At 40.4% G+C, this 20,138-nt stretch overlaps 1 protein-coding gene across 3 annotated transcripts in view; it reads left to right on the top strand.

Moving 5' to 3' along the window:
- Positions 1-20,138, top strand: part of nova2 (NOVA alternative splicing regulator 2) — an 88,960-nt gene that overhangs the window by 14,594 nt on the left and 54,228 nt on the right. For 2 of the 3 annotated variants that reach the window (XM_082502436.1, XM_082502435.1), the window contains one exon: positions 9,326-9,469. In XM_082502436.1, the coding sequence (XP_082358562.1) occupies positions 9,326-9,469 (144 nt within the window). Of the gene's footprint in view, positions 1-4,126; positions 4,628-9,325; positions 9,470-20,138 lie in introns of those variants that run through there. The other variant, XM_082502437.1, reaches the window with a different exon arrangement.

Genomic DNA, 20,138 nt, shown 5'->3' with positions numbered 1-20,138 from the left:
AAAAATACTTGCATGTGGTTCTGGTGCCAAAGCGTCACTGCCATGACTTTGAAGTCATTGTTGCGCAATGTGTAACAGAGTAAGTTGATGAATTGAATTGACGAGTACTGAGACATACGGTTTTGATGGAGTTTTGCAACCTGGAGCTGATTCTCAACCAGAACAAGTTCTTGACTCGCGCTCCTATTCGCTGTCTTGCTCATGATTGTTGTTGACAAATGAGAAACAGGAGCACTGAGTGAAATGTTCACCTTCCCCAAATTCAGACCTCTGCACACCTGGGCAGCTGCCGCATAACACTGCTGTTTGACTGCCAAACTCAAGCTGTGTTCAAATAAAGTTTAAACTTATAAACGTCTTGTTTAATCGCTTGCAGCTCTCCCTCGATGACATTAAGGTCGTTACGGTATCCTGAAGTGCAGCCTTTTAGGAACGCCACAGAACACCCCCCGCCGTACTTTCTGATAGATAAAACAGTAAGAACTAATCAGTAACAATCACCACTGCTGTAATTACGGTGTTTATCTTGTTCTTATTTGGACTGAAAGTTTACATGCTCATTATGTTGTCAGCATGAAAGAGGCGCTGCACATGAAGGGGGCCGGGACTCTGTATCTCTGATGATTCTTTATTTCAAAAATTGCACAAAATAGTAGCAGAGAACAATGAGTCTGACATCATGCCGAGACATCGGGTTTTTAAAGCATCCCGACGCTGCCGTGAGTCGCCATTAACCTCAGCAGGTGACTCTGGTTTGATTGGCGTGTTTTTTGGCCTGACTCTGCCATGTAACGCTCCTTTAGCATCATCAGCAAACCCAGTGAGCTTTTAGTGATTTCTAGAAAACCAAACATTTTTCTTTTAGCATTTCTGTTACCTTTTTTTCTGGCGAATAAACAAAACACCCACTAGTAGTGTTTTACCACCGCTTTTTAATTCACTGAGCTTTGAGAGGTTGTAACGCGTGGGTGAGCATTGCGTGACCTCTGCTGGAGTATGAGGTCGACACCGGTAGGTCAGATATGGCCAGGAGAGCCTCCAGCTGCTTGTTATGGTTGAGTAGATGAGTACACAGGATTTTCACCTGTATCTTTGGGATGCAGAGTGACACTGAAGCCAGTGTTGTACTGTTGTACTGTACTAAGACTATAACCAAACTGATCTCTGTGGGCAGGGTCACGCAATGGTGGGGAAAACACCAGTACCATGAGATAACTAAATAAATAGTGTGATTTGTTTTGAATCAGGGTTATCGTGCATTTGTGGTTTGCTTTTAGTTTTTACCAGGGAATTATATTTAAACTGTCAAAACGATTTTGTGAAGTCTCGTATGAAAGAGCTTCCTAAGTGCGTACTGAGTCAAAACATCACATCCTTAAGTACAGAGCAGAGTTTAGAGACTAATGTGTCTCGGATGTGGAAGGTTCTCTTTATGCCGTGCATTAAGAGCTACGGCTTTGAAAGGCTGAAAGAAAGACAGCGAAAGATGCACAGCTTCTCAAGTTTTTGTCGATGTTTATGTGCTTTAAAAAAGCAGGTAAAACTTGAGGAATGTTCCTAAAACTTTTCCTGTAAACTGTGGTGCAGCGTGGGAGGAGGAGGCAGGTAGCTCTGCACAGATTTCAAGCTTCTTTTTTCATGTCTAGAAGTTCATATTTTTGAAAATTTAGTAACAGCAGTTGTCAAACCTGATAAAAGATTTTTCCAGAAGTGCGATCCAATCCGTGTTATATAACCCTGTTTACCAATCAACACCAGCTCTGCAGTTCTTTTAATGATACAGCTGAGTTCAACAATATGTCATCAACTTAGTGGGAAGGTTTTGTAAACATGTGCATTGGGTTTATATTTTTTAAAAACAGATTGCTAGTGTGGAAAGCTGCCATTTAGTAGATATAAAACATATCTGTGTGATAATAAATGATGATGACAGTCTAATTTTTCTTTTTTTGTTGGCGATCTTGTTCTATGCATATATAAATAATTTTTTTCTAACTCTTGCCATGGTAACAGGTACAAGTGTTACCTGCAACAGATACAAATGATGAACGTGAGTCACTCTTATTACGTCCTCTTATACGTGATGAGTCACGTTGCCAAGGTGTGTAGGCTTGTTTATGGGACGTCGGAAACGATCTGTTTGCGGAGGAGGTGATTCTGAGTGTGTGCTTCTGTCTGCTTTGTGATCCTTTGTTGTTTGTGTGTGTAAGGCGTTGTGTGTGCGTGTGTGTGTGTGTGTGTGTATTTACCAATTCCCCTGCCTTATTAATACGAGCTGGTTATAATTAGCCAGGCTCTATCTAAAGCAGGTCAGTTCAAGGCTTCGTAGTCAAAGTGGGTCACTGCAGCACGGAGAGGAGAGGGGAGGACTGGGATTGTGAAAGAGGCAAGCTGAGAAGATACAGGAGGAAGGAAATGATGAGGGGAAGAAGGAAAAGAAAAGATCACTGGAGGGGAGGAGGGATAAACAAAAAAGCGAAGAGGAGGAACTGAAAGACAGTTTTAGGACACGACCATGTGACATTTTCTCGAGCTGAAGATGGCGAGAATAAATGTTACATCATTGTTGTTGCTATTTGCAGCTAATTACTGATACGCAGCTTGCATGAGATTCTCAAGATACGGTTGTTACTAAAAGGAAAATATTAAGACAGACAAGACAAAGTTATGCGACAAGCTCATGTTTGAAATTTGTGTTATGAAACATCTTTCTGTTGTAAGAATCCTGTGGTGAAGCACGTAGTCTGATTAAAAATAGGGAATGTAAGTTTAAAAGGAAACATTTGGGCTAATATGTAGATTATTTTAATGTATTAATATTTAAAAAATAAATATTTTTTTATGGATATATGAACATATAATCTACATATGCCACCATGAATGCAACATTTGACTCTGATCAGCGAAAATGCTTCTGTTCCACATGTGCTGCAGACAGTGCAATGAGTGCTGCAGTAATAAAGCCACTTTCACTGGCAGAAGATGCTGAACATAAATTACCGCAAGCATGTTTTTCTAAAACTCCTTAAATGTACAACTACAGTATGACTCTGTTCAGTTAATGTGCAGAAATCAGAAGGTTGCAGAAGAAGTTAGTGTTACGGAGATTAATTATTACTGTTTCATTAGCTGGTTCGGGTCTGACCTTTCAACCAAACAGTACTAAACTATAGCCAGACCCACTTTTTTTGGTTTGTTTGCCGTGTTAAACCTGACCTATTTAGATTTATAACTGATCAGGTAATTTTGTGTGAGGTAGCTCTGCTTCTAATAAATATTTCTAAAACTTTAAGAGCTTAGGAGATGCAAGAACGTAAAGGAGAGATGGTACAAGCAGATTATATACAGATAAATGTAAAGTAGGACAGTACAAGCTAAAGAGACTGATATAGAAGTGAGGATGATTAGTGAGAGATAGGTAGACCATTACTAGCAGGTGTCTTCGTGTTGGACTTTAGTAACCAGTGGTTCTGAGTAGAAGATCCTTTAATAAACACCAAAAATGTTGCCTTGCTAATGCACAACATGGAATTCAGATGGCACAGGATTTCAAATGAAGAGGTGAAACCTCATTCATCTTATTTATTTGGTTGTTAGTAACCAAACCCAAAAGTGGGTAAACTGAGGTAAGGTTGGTTTTGCTCTCCTCTGGATCCATGTGTGAGCTGTCTGCAGTTTGTATTTCATCACCAGCAGAGCTGAGGAAGGGCAGGGGAGTTTCAGGTTTCCTGTCTGTGTGCTCATGCTTTGACTTGGCTGAACACTCAGAGATGAGAACAGAGCCCACCCAGTAACACTACAATCATTTTGCAAACTCACATGGGTTGAAGCACAGGACAAATGATTGAAAAAACCAAAACCAAACAAAGAGATAACATTTTTAGTATCAAAGAAAGAACACCCACTCTGGAAAAAATAGTAGCTGCAAAACTTTAGGGGAACTTTAGGGTGTCAAGTACCGTAATTGTCGGGCTATAAGCCGCTACTTTTTGCACAAGCTTTGAACCCTGCGGCTTTTAGTCAGGTGCGGCTTTTCTATGGATTTTCCATGATTTTTGTGATATCGTAAGACGATTTGTTTTGTTTGTTCCGCTGTTGTACGGCACTACGTTGCCTGGCCGAAGGATCGGGGTTCAAGAGTGGTATGTTAGTCACATGTCCGTCCGCCAGGCAACGTAGTGCCGTACGAAGTAGCGCGAAAAACAAACTTCAAAGTAGCGCTACGCGTTCAGCGGGAGTCGTGGATGATGAGCGGCGATAAACTTGCGAAAAGCAAGTTATGCCCAACTCCACCGGTGGATTCTGACAGCGTGGAAAAGTGCGAAAACATCCACGATCACCAACGGATTTTGAAGGGCTGGACTGCTGCATGATGGAGAGGAGGACACTGCCACGGCCCTTCTGAGGGTGTTCGACTCTGACACTGACAACGAGGATTTCTTTGGTTTTGAAAGTGACAACGAAGGAGAGAAGCGGAGAGTGGATGACGAAGCCATCCTGAGCCTGTTCGTTTCCGACATTGGAGAAGAGGACTTTGGTGGTTTTAGAGCGCAGGAAGAAGAGAAAGATGGTGAATGACTGACTTTTCTTCTTGTTAAAGCCGTGTCACTGCACCTGAGCCTAAAAGGTAGTCCGAATCTATTTTCCTGGTGTGCTGTAGGTTACTGTTATGTACTACATGTGCAAATATGTACCCATAACTTGTTTTTCAAAATATTAATAAAAGGGGTGTGTCTCCAAACAGCCATCTCTTTCCTGACAATTCCCTTTGTGCATATTCTCTTACATATGATAAGTCAACATTGAAACACCTGCGGCTTTTAGTCAGGTGCGGCTAATGTATGTACAAAACAGGATTTTCCCCTGATTTTAGCTTGTGCGGCTAATATTCAGGTGCGCTTTGTAGTCCGGGAAATACGGTAATCGTTTCTCACTGTTTAACAAAAACAGCAAAGGATTAATTGTAAATCAGGCTCTTAGAAATTTCTGGTAATTAAAATTAATGAATGTATGATGTGACAGATTTACATAAAAATTCAGTAAAGCATCTTAAAGTATTGTGACATTGTGGTGGATACAGCACAACACAGAACGCTGTTAAAATGTTGAATGCTGCGTTTCCATAACCGTGTGTGTGGAAGGAGGACGGCAGCAAAGCTGATGTTTCATCATAACTCATGAGAAACTGCGTTCATGGAGACGATATGCAGATGCATCCTAGAATAATATATCACTCAGAGATTACTAAACACTAAAATAACAGTATGCTGTCAGCTTGTATTCTATACAGCGCTGTACTGTATTTTCTTATAGTAAGAAACCATTCTTCGTTGTTAGAGTAAGCACACTTTTATTAATTAACTTGACAGGGAATTTTCTCACTCCTGATCTCAGCTTCACCTCATTCACAGTGTATGTTTTTTGACTACATCAGTGTTAACACATAGTCAAATTTGCTGTCTTTACAGTGAAGAATTAAATTACAGAGTAGTCTGCAAATGGATCAGAGCTGCATTTATTCCACATTTATGTAGTATCGAGTTATAGTAATTACCATTATGCCAAAGCCAACATATAAATCATAATTCTTTTCTGAATTATTTCTGACTTGAGACTTACTAACACAGAGTGCCTGAAAAAGTCAGTCGTTTGTTATAATTAGACCAATTTATCTGTCTTTTTAAATGTCACTGAGCCGGGCCCAGCCGCTCAGAGTTGTGAATATTTCCACCCCTGCTGTTTGACCTAAGTGTGTCCAGCTTGTGCATCCAGCACAGTTGAGAGGAGAAGTCTAATGTAATTGTCCAAAGTAAGTGAAAACACGTGTGGATGAAACATGGGTGTTAAAATCATTAGTTTGAGATTATATAACCTCACCTGAAATCTTAAAGGAAAGTTTGAGTCAAAACCAGAATCCATCTGGTGCGATTAGTATTCCTATCGCTTTCTTGATGTGATTTTTATTGCACCTGTTTAGAGAACGGAAACTTCTTTGCTGTTTTTGCTGTGCAGACTCTTGAAACCTCAGCAAACTTGCAGTGTGTTTCTCCTCAACGACCGCACTTAATCAAACTGAGCAGGGACCTGATCAGCCATATAAACTGCAAACACCTGTGGGGGTCTGCAGGGCACTTTACTAATTACATTTATTTATAGTTAGGTGTCGCAAACGCCTCCTTTCCACTGCTGTTTTGTGTTACAGGGATTTCGTAGGAATTAGAACTATTAAAAGGCACTTCATTTGAGTCAGCGTGACTGCATGGAATAAATCTTCCGTCCAGATAGCTCTCATCTTTATGCCTCATAGTCAGAGCAGGCATTGTAATGTTTTATATGCATGTCCGTGTTTGTACTTCGGCGTCTCCACTTATGGATGAAAGACAAATTAAAGTGCAGTTACAAGGTGCCGTGCCCTTGTGAGAAAGTGCGCCCCTAACAGTAATCCTATTTTAATCTGTCTCTGGAGGATATCTGTCCTGGATTACCAAATATGAAGAATGCTGCTAGGGAGGGAGCACAGACACACTGAATGAGGTAATTTAAAGAGAGAGATGATAGAACAGTTGCTATGGATTCGCAGTCTCATAAAATCGATATTAAAGACTGAAAAAATAGGATTATATAATCTGGTGAGTGTATTGCTCCTAAATCTAGAACTCTTGGCTTAAATCATCGGCAATTTTATTTATTTTGGTGATACAATCAGTTTATAATTACTGACAGTTATTCCTAAGAGTCATTGTTTTATTGAGTTGGTTTGACATGTCACATGAAACCAAAAATACCTTTATTCCTACTGGAGGCAGCTGGGACGAGCTTTGAGATGATTGATGGTACTCCAATAACAAACATGCGAATATAAATTTATTTGTTTTCTAAAAGCTTCCAAAAACTCTCTGAACAGTTTAGATTAGCACTTTTATATTTTAGAACTAGGAAACATTACTGTGTAAAAATGTACAAAACCAAAGGGAACAAAGAGGTTCTCTTCACAGAATAACTGTGTTGCATTCAGCTTTTATTAAATAGGCACAGTGCAGATAGTACGGAGAGACCAAAAAGAAAGCTGGGGAATGACATTTGGTTTGTATCCAGTTAAGAAAGAAGCCAGGGACTCCCTGCTGATGCTATTCATACCCATGTGGTATGTTTCCTAACCTCTAAGCCAACTGATGTCCCTGAGCAAGTTCTCACACTCTGAGACATGACTCAGAAAGATGCGTTTAATTATATTTGTTTATATATGTTTTTGGAAGCATGTTCAGTGTTACTGTACAAAAATGACATTAATGTCCTAACAGGAAAGAATAAGGAAACAAGTATGAGAATATGCTGTGATCTGCAGCTCTTTAATATGACGTATCTTCGTTAAGTAGCTATTAAAGATAATTTATATGACAGTATTATTTTTTATATATATAAATCTGTTTTTGCTGCCCAAAATGTTGAAAAATATATTTAAAAAGACAAATTGTGATTTAAGAATTTTGCTGGATCTTAATTCTTTTGAGGGCTAATATTTTCTGCTATTTAACACAAATCTCTTGTCTCTACACAAAGCAATAAAGAATCAAGTGTGAGGTAGTGCTACTCTTTAGTTGACCTACAGCATGTAGATACTACTGAAAAGCAAAGGCCCGTGTTTCGCAGAGGAGCAATGGCTTGCTCTTGCTTTTTCTCTCTCATTTCATTGTCAAAGAAGCTGCAGGCTGCATGGAAAAGGTTGAAGGTTCAGGTCAACGTGTCAGTGAACATATCCCTGCTCTGAATGAACACAAATCGATTAAGGTGTGCTTTGACCTTTTGGTTTATTCCCTTTCTCCTTTACTTTGTGATTTTTCACAAACCCAAAACATTAACTTGAAAATGTCAGACCTTATTAAGTCAATTCAACACACCTGGAGCTGAGGTTGTTTTCGATTCACATGCAAATATAACATTTCTGTGACAACAGACCGCCACTGTGGAGGCTTTGGGTGAAGTACATTTTGGTTTCGTGCCTCGCTTTCTTTCAATAAATTGCACAGAGCCGAACGCGTTCGTGTATGCTCACCTAGATGTTAAAATCCAGTTGCACTCTTGACTAATGATGGTGCTTATCAAATATTTATTAAAGAGCCAGAAATTATTAGTGGATGCTGTTTCTCAGAGTTGCTCTGCAGATTTGATCTGTTAAAAGGAAACAGTGCCTCTCAAGAAACAATCATTTATCATCATTATTGGCACATTTAGCCAGATGTTAAGTGTTAGAGGCAGCCATTCGGCTTACAGAAGGTTAGATCAACATGCCGATGTTTTTAAATAAATTACATGTCAAATATAAAAACACGGGGGGAGGAGCCAAGGCAAAGATATTAAAACTAGGAATAACTATGTGTAGAACTCTAACAGTTTATGAATGATTATTTCCATTAATCAGTGAAGAAAATAAAGATGAAAGAGACGACATCTTCTTTTCATATCCACGGTTTACACTGTATCCCTTGAAGCAGGTGCAGCTCAGTGTAAGCAGGGGAAAATTTATAAATAATAAAATATCTGGATCTGCGCTGGCCCGCTTTGTGTTTGTTTACGTGAGCTTATTTGCACATGTTAATCAGCGCATTTGTGTGACTGTCATGGCAGCCATGTGGTGCTATGCATCCACAGGGCTGCCCATCGTTTGAATCTGTTTAGCTTGAATAACAAAACCGACGTGCAGCGTATTCCACGGCTCTCCCCTCTCCTCGTGCCAAGAGGGTGACGAGGACCAGATTCCTCGGGCCCAACGCTGAAATTAGATCAGACCAATCTGGGGAGAGTGTTTAGAGGCTCGTGCAATCGGACAAACAGAGAATGGGGAGAGATAACACTGGCACGGACTCATCAGATTATAGAAATAATTAGTTGTCATGGATAACAGTCATCATTTGATGTGATTGGGTGGATTTATGCAGCTTTGGGAGCCTTGGATGGTCGCTTAGGAAGGAGCTGAGGAGGAAAGATGAAAGACAAAGAATTCTGCTTTGGCGTAGCGATGCGGCACCAGCTCGCATCTGTTCTGTCAGACTGTGATTACTGACAAACACTTTCCTTCCACTTCACAGTTTACACAAGTGATGCACTGATTGTGAAATCCTGGGCACATAACGATGTCTGAAGTAACGATTTGGCCTGCAAGAAAAATATACAATCAAAAGGCACGCATGAGGGCAAAGGTTTAAAAAGGCTAAATGCATACTGTAGCTTTTTGTAATGTTCTTCTTTTACAGCTTTGTATTAAAACAACATGAGCTGCAGTAGCTGTCTCTGACTTTTCTTTCCTGTTTCCTGTTTCCTGCTGCAGAGGAAGGCGAGTACTTCCTGAAGGTTTTGATTCCCAGCTATGCGGCGGGTTCAATCATCGGGAAGGGAGGTCAGACCATCGTCCAGCTCCAGAAAGAAACTGGCGCCACCATCAAACTGTCCAAATCCAAAGACTTCTACCCCGGTAAGACACCACGACCTCTGCTATATACGGATGAATGATGGAGGAAAATAAAGGAAAATGTCATCAATAAGAATTTACATGATGGGAAAACTTCAAAGTAAATCATCTGAAATAATGACACAAAATATACCACTGTTTGCAGGATTGTCTGAAATGAACTTTTGAGGGGACTTACCTTAAGTTTATTTTTAAACCGGCAGACAAGCATTCGTTTACAGCTTACATTTTATTTTTCTGTTTAAAGTATCGTATTTATTTTCAGTGCAGTTCACTGAGATATAACTCAGAGAAAAAAAAACCTTTGTTAATATGCTAGTCAATGAATAAATATGTGTATATATATATATATATATATATATATATATATATATATATATATATATATATATATATATAGGGGTGCAACGATTCTCGTATCGATATTGAACCATTTGATACAGTGCTTTCGGTTCGGTACGCATATGTATCGAACAATACAAAATTTTAAATTTATTTTATTAACTTTTCTTCTGACGATGCTGTCTGTGTTGAGAGCTCAGTGGATCTGCGTTCGACTACTCCGCCTAGGCTGCACTGTCGAGCGCAGATCCACTGAGCGCAGCGCAAGCTAGCAAGACAGAAGCTAAGCTCGTTGCAACATGGCAAATTGAACCTCCCCCACCCTCATTCAGATCTGGCCTTTGGAACTATTTTGGTTTTCATGTGAATTATGACCCTGAAGGTAAGCGCGTCATGGACAAAAGTAAAACAGTATGTCGGATGTGCCACGCAATGCTCAATTACATGGGTGGGAACTACTGCGTTAGCGCAGTTTGCTCGTTAACGTGTTGACGCCGTCCAGCCCCATGCACGGGGCGATCCGCGGTAGCTCGTTAACGGAGATTTGCCGTGTTGTGGCGTTAACGTCATTTCAGATTAACGCTGACAGCACTAGTGGGAACACAACGAATATGACTGCACATTTACGCCGACATCATCCTAGTGCAAAGACAAGTGGAAGCAGACAAAAACAACAAGCACGCATGCTACAAACTTTAGCCGAGTCATTTAGACAGCCGTTAGCACAGGATTCTCCTTATGGGGACCTGATATGTTTAATATGCTGCTGAGAATATAGCCCAGAAGAAGCGTATAGTATAGCTTTTATTTTGGAAAGAGTCATTTCTCTGTAATAAACTCTCTTTTCCAAAGATGAGTGATTCCTCGATCAGATAGATTTATTTATTTGTTATTATTTTGTTGTTTCAGGAACATTAAATTTAAAAACTGTACGTTTGACACCAAAGTATTGAACCGAACCGAACCGTGAATTTTGTGTATCGTTGCAACCCTACTATATATATATATATATATATATATATATATATATATATATATATATATATATATATATATATATATATATATATATATATTTTTTTTTTTTAAAGGTAGATAGATAAAGATAAAGATACATATATATAGATATAAAAAGAAAAAGAAAAAGAAAAGATCATGGTTAAAATGTATTCAAATGTTTATGTTTAGTATGTTTCGTAGCTATTTTTTCTTGAATTCTACTGGTTGGTTAAGCATTACAAGTGTGTGCTGTTATGCTTGAGAAGCGATTGATTAATGATACAGAAATGGAGGCATGTAAACCAGAAAATGAAACATGGATGAATGGATGGATCTATTTACTCATCCATTTAGAAATGAAGTGTGTCTGACAGAATAGCTGGATAGTGTAGTGGTAAGGCTACACACCTTTGGAGGGGGAGTTGCAGGTTTGATTCCCTCCCGTTATCCAGTAAGGGCTGTTCTAAAACCAAGCCCTGGAATGGCGTGGCTACGCCTGCAGCGCAGACACACGCGTTTCACTATACTGTGTATGTGACAAAAGAAATTTGTATCTATTTAGATGCATCAGTAGAAAGTGTTGTGAACCATTAAGAAACCATTTTATTATCTTTAATGTTTTCATCATGTTTAAACACATACACGATATTTAAAGCTGAGTCTTTTTGCTTTGTGACATCTGAGCCATTGAAACTGACAGTCTCAATGTTGTGAAATAGATAATTCATAAAAAATGTCATTCTCCCTCATGTGTTAACAGATCTTGTCTGTGTTTTTAAGTCCTCAGGGACAGTGGGGCCTTGACTGGGTTTACTTTGCATCCCCCATCAACAACACACACAACGCACATGCACAAACGCACGCAAACGCGCACACAACCCACCAGAGATCAGGATTACAGGATCAGGGGTGAAATTGTATTTGTCTAAACTCTTAATGCTGCCCTGACGTGACATGTGGCCCGAGCAGTGAGGAGGAGGGGGAGGACGCTGCGATCTGTGTGCGCATGTGTGCGTGTCTATATGTTTGTGTGTCTGCCCGCTGTGAGGTGTTGTTGTTGTTTTGAGCTGGTGAAATCATAAAGTGGATTGCAGCATTCATGTTCTCCATACTAAATACTTGAACTGGGACACAAAATTATTGTATTACACAGAAGTAATAAGAAGAATGTACGAGATGATTAAGAGTTATGCTACTAGAACTTTGGCTGCGTTTTCGGGGAAAATGTTGGCTCAGTTAAACACAGAAAAATCCAGGGCGTCCCATCTAATGCTCTAAATTACTCAGCCAAGGCCACAAACGTTCTATAACCCCAAACAAGTCGTCAGAGCAGCCGAAATCCAATCATAAAACATTACTTGTGCTTTAGTTGCAAGATTGCATTGGTGAAAAACATTAAATGACATTAAGTGACAGTTAGAGGTTTACAAGTTGCACATTTTCAACATACATTTAGCTGATGATGATGAATATTCAGTGAAATATAACATGCATGTGTCTTTCTGTGGTTTCACTCCTTTGCTGCCTCCGTTTTGCATAACCTCAGAGCACGTGGAAAAACAGTGCTGGGTCAAAATTTAAGTGCTTTCATATGTGTCCGTTTGAGTTTTGAGTACCCAGTGGCAGGTTCGCAGGTATAAGAACGGATGAAATATATTTTTATGACCCAGATTTATTACGACAATGTATATTTATCTGCCTAAAATAATATTAACAGTCTGGGATCCTGGAAGAAGTAAAATTACAACTAATGATAAAATGTCCGTACAGTCAAGCAAGGCATTAGCAGTGACACTAAACACTCCCAGCAACCTCCCAGTGTTGTGGTTGCACCCGTGGAGTTTCTGATGTAATCTCTAACCGAAAGCCAATCACAGCATGAAGTTTCTCTTCAGACTTGTCGGGCGCACAATATGTTGCATTTGAGTGCTTTTCAGAGCTCCACTGTAATATTCCTGTTGGTTTCAATGGGAAGTGGTATTTAAACTGTCTGCTGCAAAGAAAATAACCATTTAAGAAAGAATATGAAGTAAACATTTGTACAAAGAAGGCACCAGATGCACAACTTTCTTTACTTTTTTTAGTGGTGTGTGTTCTGCGCGGCAGTTTTGACCAGGACTCTCTTTAATTTAGAGAAAAGAACGTTTTCAAATCAATAAAGCTTAAAATAAAAATATAAATTCCCAAACAAAAATTTCATGTTCTAAGCTTTCATTGGTTTTTCATTCTTGAAAACGCTGATTAACAACAGAAGAAAACAAATAAAAGCTTAAATGAAGCTGTGGAGCCTTGTTTTTTACTTTGAAATAAATGAAAAGGTTTTTGACTGTGGCTTTCAGTGTGATGCATTATGGAAATAACAGTCATCTACGCCGTGAATAGTTGTCCTTGTAAAGCTTAATTTCACATCATCCTGTGCTCTGTCCAGCCCAGCTGCATTAACGCTCGTTTTTTTCCCCCCACGCTTTAAGCTCCACTGTGGTCTCCAAGTATTTATTTGGTTTGAAATTCAGCTCTCATTCTTGTTGTCTTGATGTGTGCGTTTAGGAGTGTTTGAATGTGTGTATCAGTTCAGTGTTTCAGGGGTCTGCAAACAAGCCACCGTTGTTTGACATCGGCACACGAGACTCCTGAAAGCTCTGCCAGCTCGAACAGATGCAAGGTGCAGGAGTCTCCGAGATTTATGCACACACGCAGATGCACACGCGTGAATTCACATGCACTAATACACAATGCATGCGCTTGGCATGCTGTAAAAAAAATGAGTAGATAAATCCTAAGAATATTTGCACCCTTGTACACAGGATGTGCATGAAAAATCGAGAAAAATATTTATAGCCATGCACACACTCGCAGATATACACACAGACATGCCTTCTAATCTCCTGGGAGAAAGCCAACAAGAACGGGATAGAAAGAGGGGAGGAAGGGAGACAAGTGAAAGACAGAAAAAGAAAGAAAGAGAGGGTTGTATGAGCTTTGGTCAGAAGGGGAGGAGAGGAGGACATGTGTGGATGTGTGCACGCGCACACACCCTTCCTCTGCTCTGAAGGGGGCATCTGTATGCAAATGAGACACGGTTCTTCCTGGGTGACAAATCAAAAGGCCCACCTGCTGCAAGGGCCCGTCTGTGTGTGTGTGTGTGTGTGTGTGTGTGTGTGTGTGTGTGTGTGTGTGTGTGTGTGTTGGGAATAACGCAGCCTGTCTAATGAACAGAGTTGAGAGTTACTGCTGTGTCTTGGCCAAAGCATCTCATTCCTCTCTTCTCACTCTTCAGAAGACATTAGCAGCTCTCCTCCCCCCCACATATGCACACTCATATAGTACGTCCCGCATGGAAAACCTGTTAGGGGTCACTGGGGAACTTCATCTCATTGTCCTCGAAAAACAATGAAAGAGCCACACAGACAAGTTTAAACTTTCTTGTGCCACCCAAATTTTAACATTTGTAATATTTTCAAAATAAAAGCTATTCCTGGGTGTATCCATGTGCACTGACAGTAAAAGAAAATAATAACAGCACAGTTAAAGTAATGTTAAGAAATCTGCCCGGGTCTCTATAGGAATAAAAGCTGCAGAACAAGATTTGATCCAGAAACGAGAAAACTGCAGACACAAACAAATGTGAGTTTCTTTCCCAAATGAAATCATCAATTTGAACTAAAATAAATTACCTCAGGCTCTTTTTTTTTATCGCAAAGCCATAACAGTGTTTGGCAGCCTGTGCACTACAGAGAGCACTGGGAGACATCTCAAGCAGGGCCGTGCAGATTAGAACTGCTGAAAGATGCAGTTAAGATAAAAACTTTAAAACTAAATTCGATTTTCACAGTAAATGGGTACATTTTTTTTAAATAAACGCCGTATTTGCCCCTTGGGGTAAATTCAGAATTTGTGGCACCAAAGCTAATGTGACAAGAGAAGATGCAGCACTGAGACTCAAAAGAAAAAAACAGCACTGGGCTAAAAATAGAAAACCTCACGATGAGCAGTGACAATAAAAATCAACCTAACAGGAAGTAAACAAGTAGTTGTTAGACTTTGCACAGATTGCCTCTTCACTCCATAGTGTGCCTTTTTATGAAGCAAGCAGAAAACTGAGTGACTCCAATCTTATTTAATTATATTAAAGGTGGGTCAAATTAGGGGAAGCACTGAAGCACATGTAGCTTCCTTCAAGTATATTTTCTTAAGAACATTCAGATTAGAAAACTGTTCTCAAACACATGACCTTATCTTACTCTGCTCTCCTTTCCTCAGCCTACATTCCTACACCTTCTGTCCTCCAGCTCCTTCTCTCCCTCCATTCCCCCTTTTGATTCATGCATCCTTCGATCCAGCTTTATCTCACCCATCAGTCATTTCTCCCTTCCCCTCTATCTCGCTTTCTTTGCTTCCTCTCCCTCCTTCCTCTTCCCTTCCTTCCCTCCGTCCCTCCCTTCATCCCATCTGGAGAATAATGCAGCAGCAGCACTTAAGCCGATGACCAATTAGCGAGGAGTAGCAGTACCGGAGGACGAGACAGGCCACCATTCATCCTCGCACACACGCCCGCACACACACACACACACAGCTCTATGCGACACACCATTCACTATGATGGCACAACAGATTTATTACATACCCATACAGTACAAGGCAGTGCCGCTTCCAAATATAGCTCCTCTCAGTCTTGCTCGCTCTTTTTATTTGTTACCCTCTCTCTCTTTCTATTTCCTGAGTTAACTGAAAACGGAAGGACACAACACTGTTTAATATTTAACTGTGCATCTGCACAAGTGCAATCGGCAAGAGAGCGATTTAAAACAGCTCTTTCCATTTACATATGTTTTAGTAAGACTTTGTCCTTCTACTAGACCTTTAAATCTATACGAGGACTCAAAATGACTTTCATGAAACTAGGATGAAATTTATTTCAGAGATGATATGCAGCAGCTTTCAACATTTAGAAAAAAGTGGATTCATATGCTGTAGATTCTGTAGGAAAGAGACAAGACTTTTGATACCAGAGCTGGAGCAGTTGTAGAGCAGGAACTTTTTCCTGTGTTAGTTAACAGTTACTGGCAGATAGGAATGGGAATCTTGGTCCCTGTCTTCTACACCAGTGGTTATGTTGGCAGACTGTACGATGGGTTACCGAGCCCATTAATAATCGTTTAGTTACATATCAGCGTTGTGGATGCACGAGGAACTTTCATTGCTACTGCTAAGTGCTGTCGGTCCTTAGATAAAACTTGTTCATCAGCAGCATCCGCTGGTTGGTGGATCGGTTTGTCCAGAGAACAAACAAAGCTGCGGCCGCTTTACATAAAATATTCATTCACAACACCTGTTTTATAATTAGAATCGACCCGCTTCGTTCCTTCTTCTCTGCTCTGCACTGAGCTATTGACTGGTCAGACGCAGAGACAAAGCTATGAAGACAAACTTAAAGGTTGAAATGAGTTAGTATTGATGCATCCAAAGCATCCCTGTGTCCTTTTGCGGTGTTAGTGCTGTAGTTCAGTTTTACAGCCTTCAGTCTGAGCATCTCGCAGTGTTACAACAGGATGAAGTCACGATGTGAACATTAACCAGAGGTTTTTTTAATGATTTTTGGAGCATCATATTCTGCAACGTTTGTGTGTCTTGCAGAACTGGCCTGAGCTGGAAGGGTAAAAAATGAGAACATGATCTGGAACAGTTAACCAATAAATAACCTTTTTCAAGCGAGCCAAACCGTTCGTCAAGGCTTGTTTTAAAAGATTCAGTAATATTGATAATATATTTTTTGCATGCACATGAAACTAACTTTAAACAAATTTGATTTGATTTTTCTACAGAGGACTGAGCCTTATTAATGCAGTTCTTTCCGAGCTAAAGGGAACTGGAACCACATTTGTTTTACGATTCGACTGCCAAAGTCGCTGACCTCAGTGTATGACAAACCACCAAAGCATCCAGTAAACGTGTCCGTTCTGAGCTCATTTGTCTTTTCAGATTTCACGTCTTACTAGAAACATGAACCTATTTAATCAGAACAGATACAGAAACGCTTCAAAAGTTTTGATTTATACCAGAGAAATGCGACTTCGAGAGTGTAAACACACTTCCACTTCGAGAGGGAAGTGGACCTTTTTTCTGTTTGTGTGTGTTTGTTGACTGCGTATCTGTTTGCGTGGTACCCCTCCCACAGCAGAACACATTCCTGCTGTGGTGACTTCATTACCACGTATAACCCACTTCAATGAGCCTGATCTAAACCGAATCTGATTGTTAATGAGACGCCCCGAAGGACGGGGACCACATGTTTAGATTTGACTCACGTTCACACAACTGCAGAGGAGACGACCGAGCCGATTAGTTTCTCATTAGGCGCTGAGACAACACTGCAGCGACATTATGTCACATGTACAAATGAATAGACCCTGATCCCCAGCTGATTATACGCTACGGCCACAAGTATGTTGACACTCCAGAATATTCTGTCAGAGTGAGAATGGAAAGCATAACAAATAATTGGATTTATGTCTAAATCTGGATTTATCTCAAACTTGTCTTCAGTCACTGTCAATCCATCGAACTCGGTGGCCCTTCTTGCTCATTTTCTCTCGGTCCTTTGCCCCCTGCAGTCTGTCTCTGCCACTGTCTGTCTCCTCTGTCTGTCCTCTGCCTCAGCGTACCACCATTTTAGAGTGCCGTCTTTAATCCCACAGTAAGATTGTGATTTTCAGCATTTAATATCCCTCTCAAACATGCACACTCACACAAAACCGGCGCACATCTGTCGCAAAAGGCCACACGAGCTAACACAACACCTAACACAGACACACACTGACACACACGGTGCATCCAGCCTTTATCAACATTACTGATTTCAGCACTCAAAGCCTCTTATGCAGCTCTAAGCTCTCAGACTGAGAGATGGAAAACTGCAATATTACAAATCACACACACAAACACACACGCACATGACTGATTTTCCTGTTTGTCGGCTATTTCCCTTCTTAATTAAGCGACTTATTCATTAGAAATGTCTTCTGCTTATCAGTTATAACGAGATGATTTCCACCAAATTAGATTCCTACTTTGGTTCCATCAGAATTTGTCAAATTACTGAGGAAAATTGACGCCAGTTAAAGCGTCTGCAGGCTGTCTGAGCTCGAGCTTCGCAGCCAATCAGCCCTAAATTTAAACCTGTCTGTGTTCTGTCTTCATTCAGAAATAACAGCAGCTTTTTACTTTCTGGACTTACATCCTAGACCTAGCGACTGCAGACAAAAACTACCCATTTGGGAGAAAAGAACTGGCACTTTTACATCATAATCACACCAGTTATTGGAGATAATCTCACCATTAGCTAAATGAGTTATTGCTACAGGCTGCTTGTATTGGTTCAGTATTCTGTTTAATTTAATTATGGTTTAGTTTGAAGAGCTCCCTGATGCCACGTGCTGAAAGTTTCCACTTCTTTTCAAAAAAGTGCAAAGTAGAAAAGTAGCAAGTACTCAAAAAATATGAGTCCTGCAGAATTGTATTGCATATTGTATTAATCTGTAAATGTCAATAAATAGATATGAATAAATACATATTTACAGTAATTTGTTGGTGCAGAACATGACAAAGCAATAAAAATAATTAAGAATCCTGCTCAGTTGTAGCTGAGGATAGTGATAAAGAATTGAATGAAGTAAAAAAGCTGACGGCACCGTTTCTTTTTTTTTTTTCATGTTTGTTTGTGCGTGACGTCAGTCAGCTGGCACACAGGCTGAGTAACGCTTCTGTACCAGTCAGTGCCGTGCAGGCAGACGGACACGTGATCATATTGGAGAACTCGCAGAAAGTTTGACTTCCATAAGTGGCAGAGATATTTAAGTTTAGTGTAGGTACTAACTTCTTATTTAGGCATGTTTGAAGGTAAAAAAACAAGATAATAATCTGCTTTAAATGCAGTGACTGAACCATCAGCTTACTATAATGTTAGTCTTATGATCTTTTACAGTTACAGTCTGTTCCTTTTTTGCACGTCATGCAACTTAATTTAATTTTTTACTTTTATGAATGAGAAATGATTTGTAGAGTCAATTTTGACCTTGCTGCATGTCACTAAAACCTTTAAGTAACTATTTATGTATATTTTTTGATTATCTGCTACATTTTAGAAATATGAATGAATTTCGATGAATTCCATTTCTCTACTATACTTTGGAGTTGAGACGCTGCGCAGTTGAAAGGGTCAAATTAAAAGTGGTGGGAGCTTGTTGCTCTCCTCCAAAGTGCCTTTCTGAGTGTGTTTCTGTGTTCGGAGGCTCTGCTGGGAGCTGAACCCTGAACTCTGGCAGAATGAACATGAAGTCATGCAGAATGCGACCTGTCAAACCTGAGCGGCGCTAATACCTCACTCTGTCAGCCACATCAAGCCAGCGGCCGCGTTTTCGCCTCCATATGTCGCTTGTTTCGTATGTTATGTCCAACGCGGCTTGGTGATTAACCAGAAAGGAAGGAAGCATTAATAATAATTTTTCAAGGTGAAGGTTTCTCTTCCCGTTTCCCGTGACTTTGACTTTCGGGGAGTAAATCTAATGTCATGGATAGGAGACCTGAAATGTTTACATGTGACCCAGTAACACACAGATGAGACAGGACAGGCGTACTGTAGCATGTAGAGTGATTGTCACATGGAGTACGGTTACCCTGAATCATACTGACAGCCCTCCTCCTTCACCCAATGACTCTGCACCTCTGCAGCTCTGCAGTCACATCAGTCAGTACACTGCTGCCTGCAGACAGGCATGGCTAATCAATCTGCGCACCACATCAGCCACATACAGGGCTGAGGCAGGGTGTCGGAGTAAACTCACCTGCAGTGGACCTGTTTTGTTCTCAGATTTGTTTTCCCTTTCCTTTCCTATCTTTTCTGTATTTCTGTCTCCGCCTGTGATAGCTCGCAGGATTCAAATCAGTGTGACTGATCATTAGAAATGAAGAAGCTGCTGATCGATATTGGTTTTTCCTCACCTCGGCGCTTTCTCCGTCTCTCCATTTGCTGTCTTTGTGTTTAGACTTTTAATAAGGGAGTGTTGAGGGTCCCAGCGAGGCCAACTGTAAATAGAACAGCAGGAATATGGCCGGCTTTACCCGCAGATCAATGCTGCAGTGGGAGTGCATGTGTTTGCATGTGTATCTGCACGATTCTCAGCTCTCAACACTGTCTGTAAGTGTGGGGACTGCTCTTCAACCGGTGCGTGCGTGACGAGGAGTGAGAGAGCGTGCGTCCTTGGGAAGCGATGGGATAATGCATTCTGTCAGTGAAATATGACTGTCGTAAACCCCCTCAAACACTTTCAATGCC

This window comes from Aulonocara stuartgranti (assembly GCF_965226115.1).
Source record: "Aulonocara stuartgranti genome assembly, chromosome: 14".
Lineage (NCBI taxonomy): Eukaryota > Metazoa > Chordata > Actinopteri > Cichliformes > Cichlidae > Aulonocara > Aulonocara stuartgranti.
The sequence above is the reverse complement of the archived record's forward strand: the minus strand, read 5'-3'. Positions and strand labels throughout refer to the sequence as shown.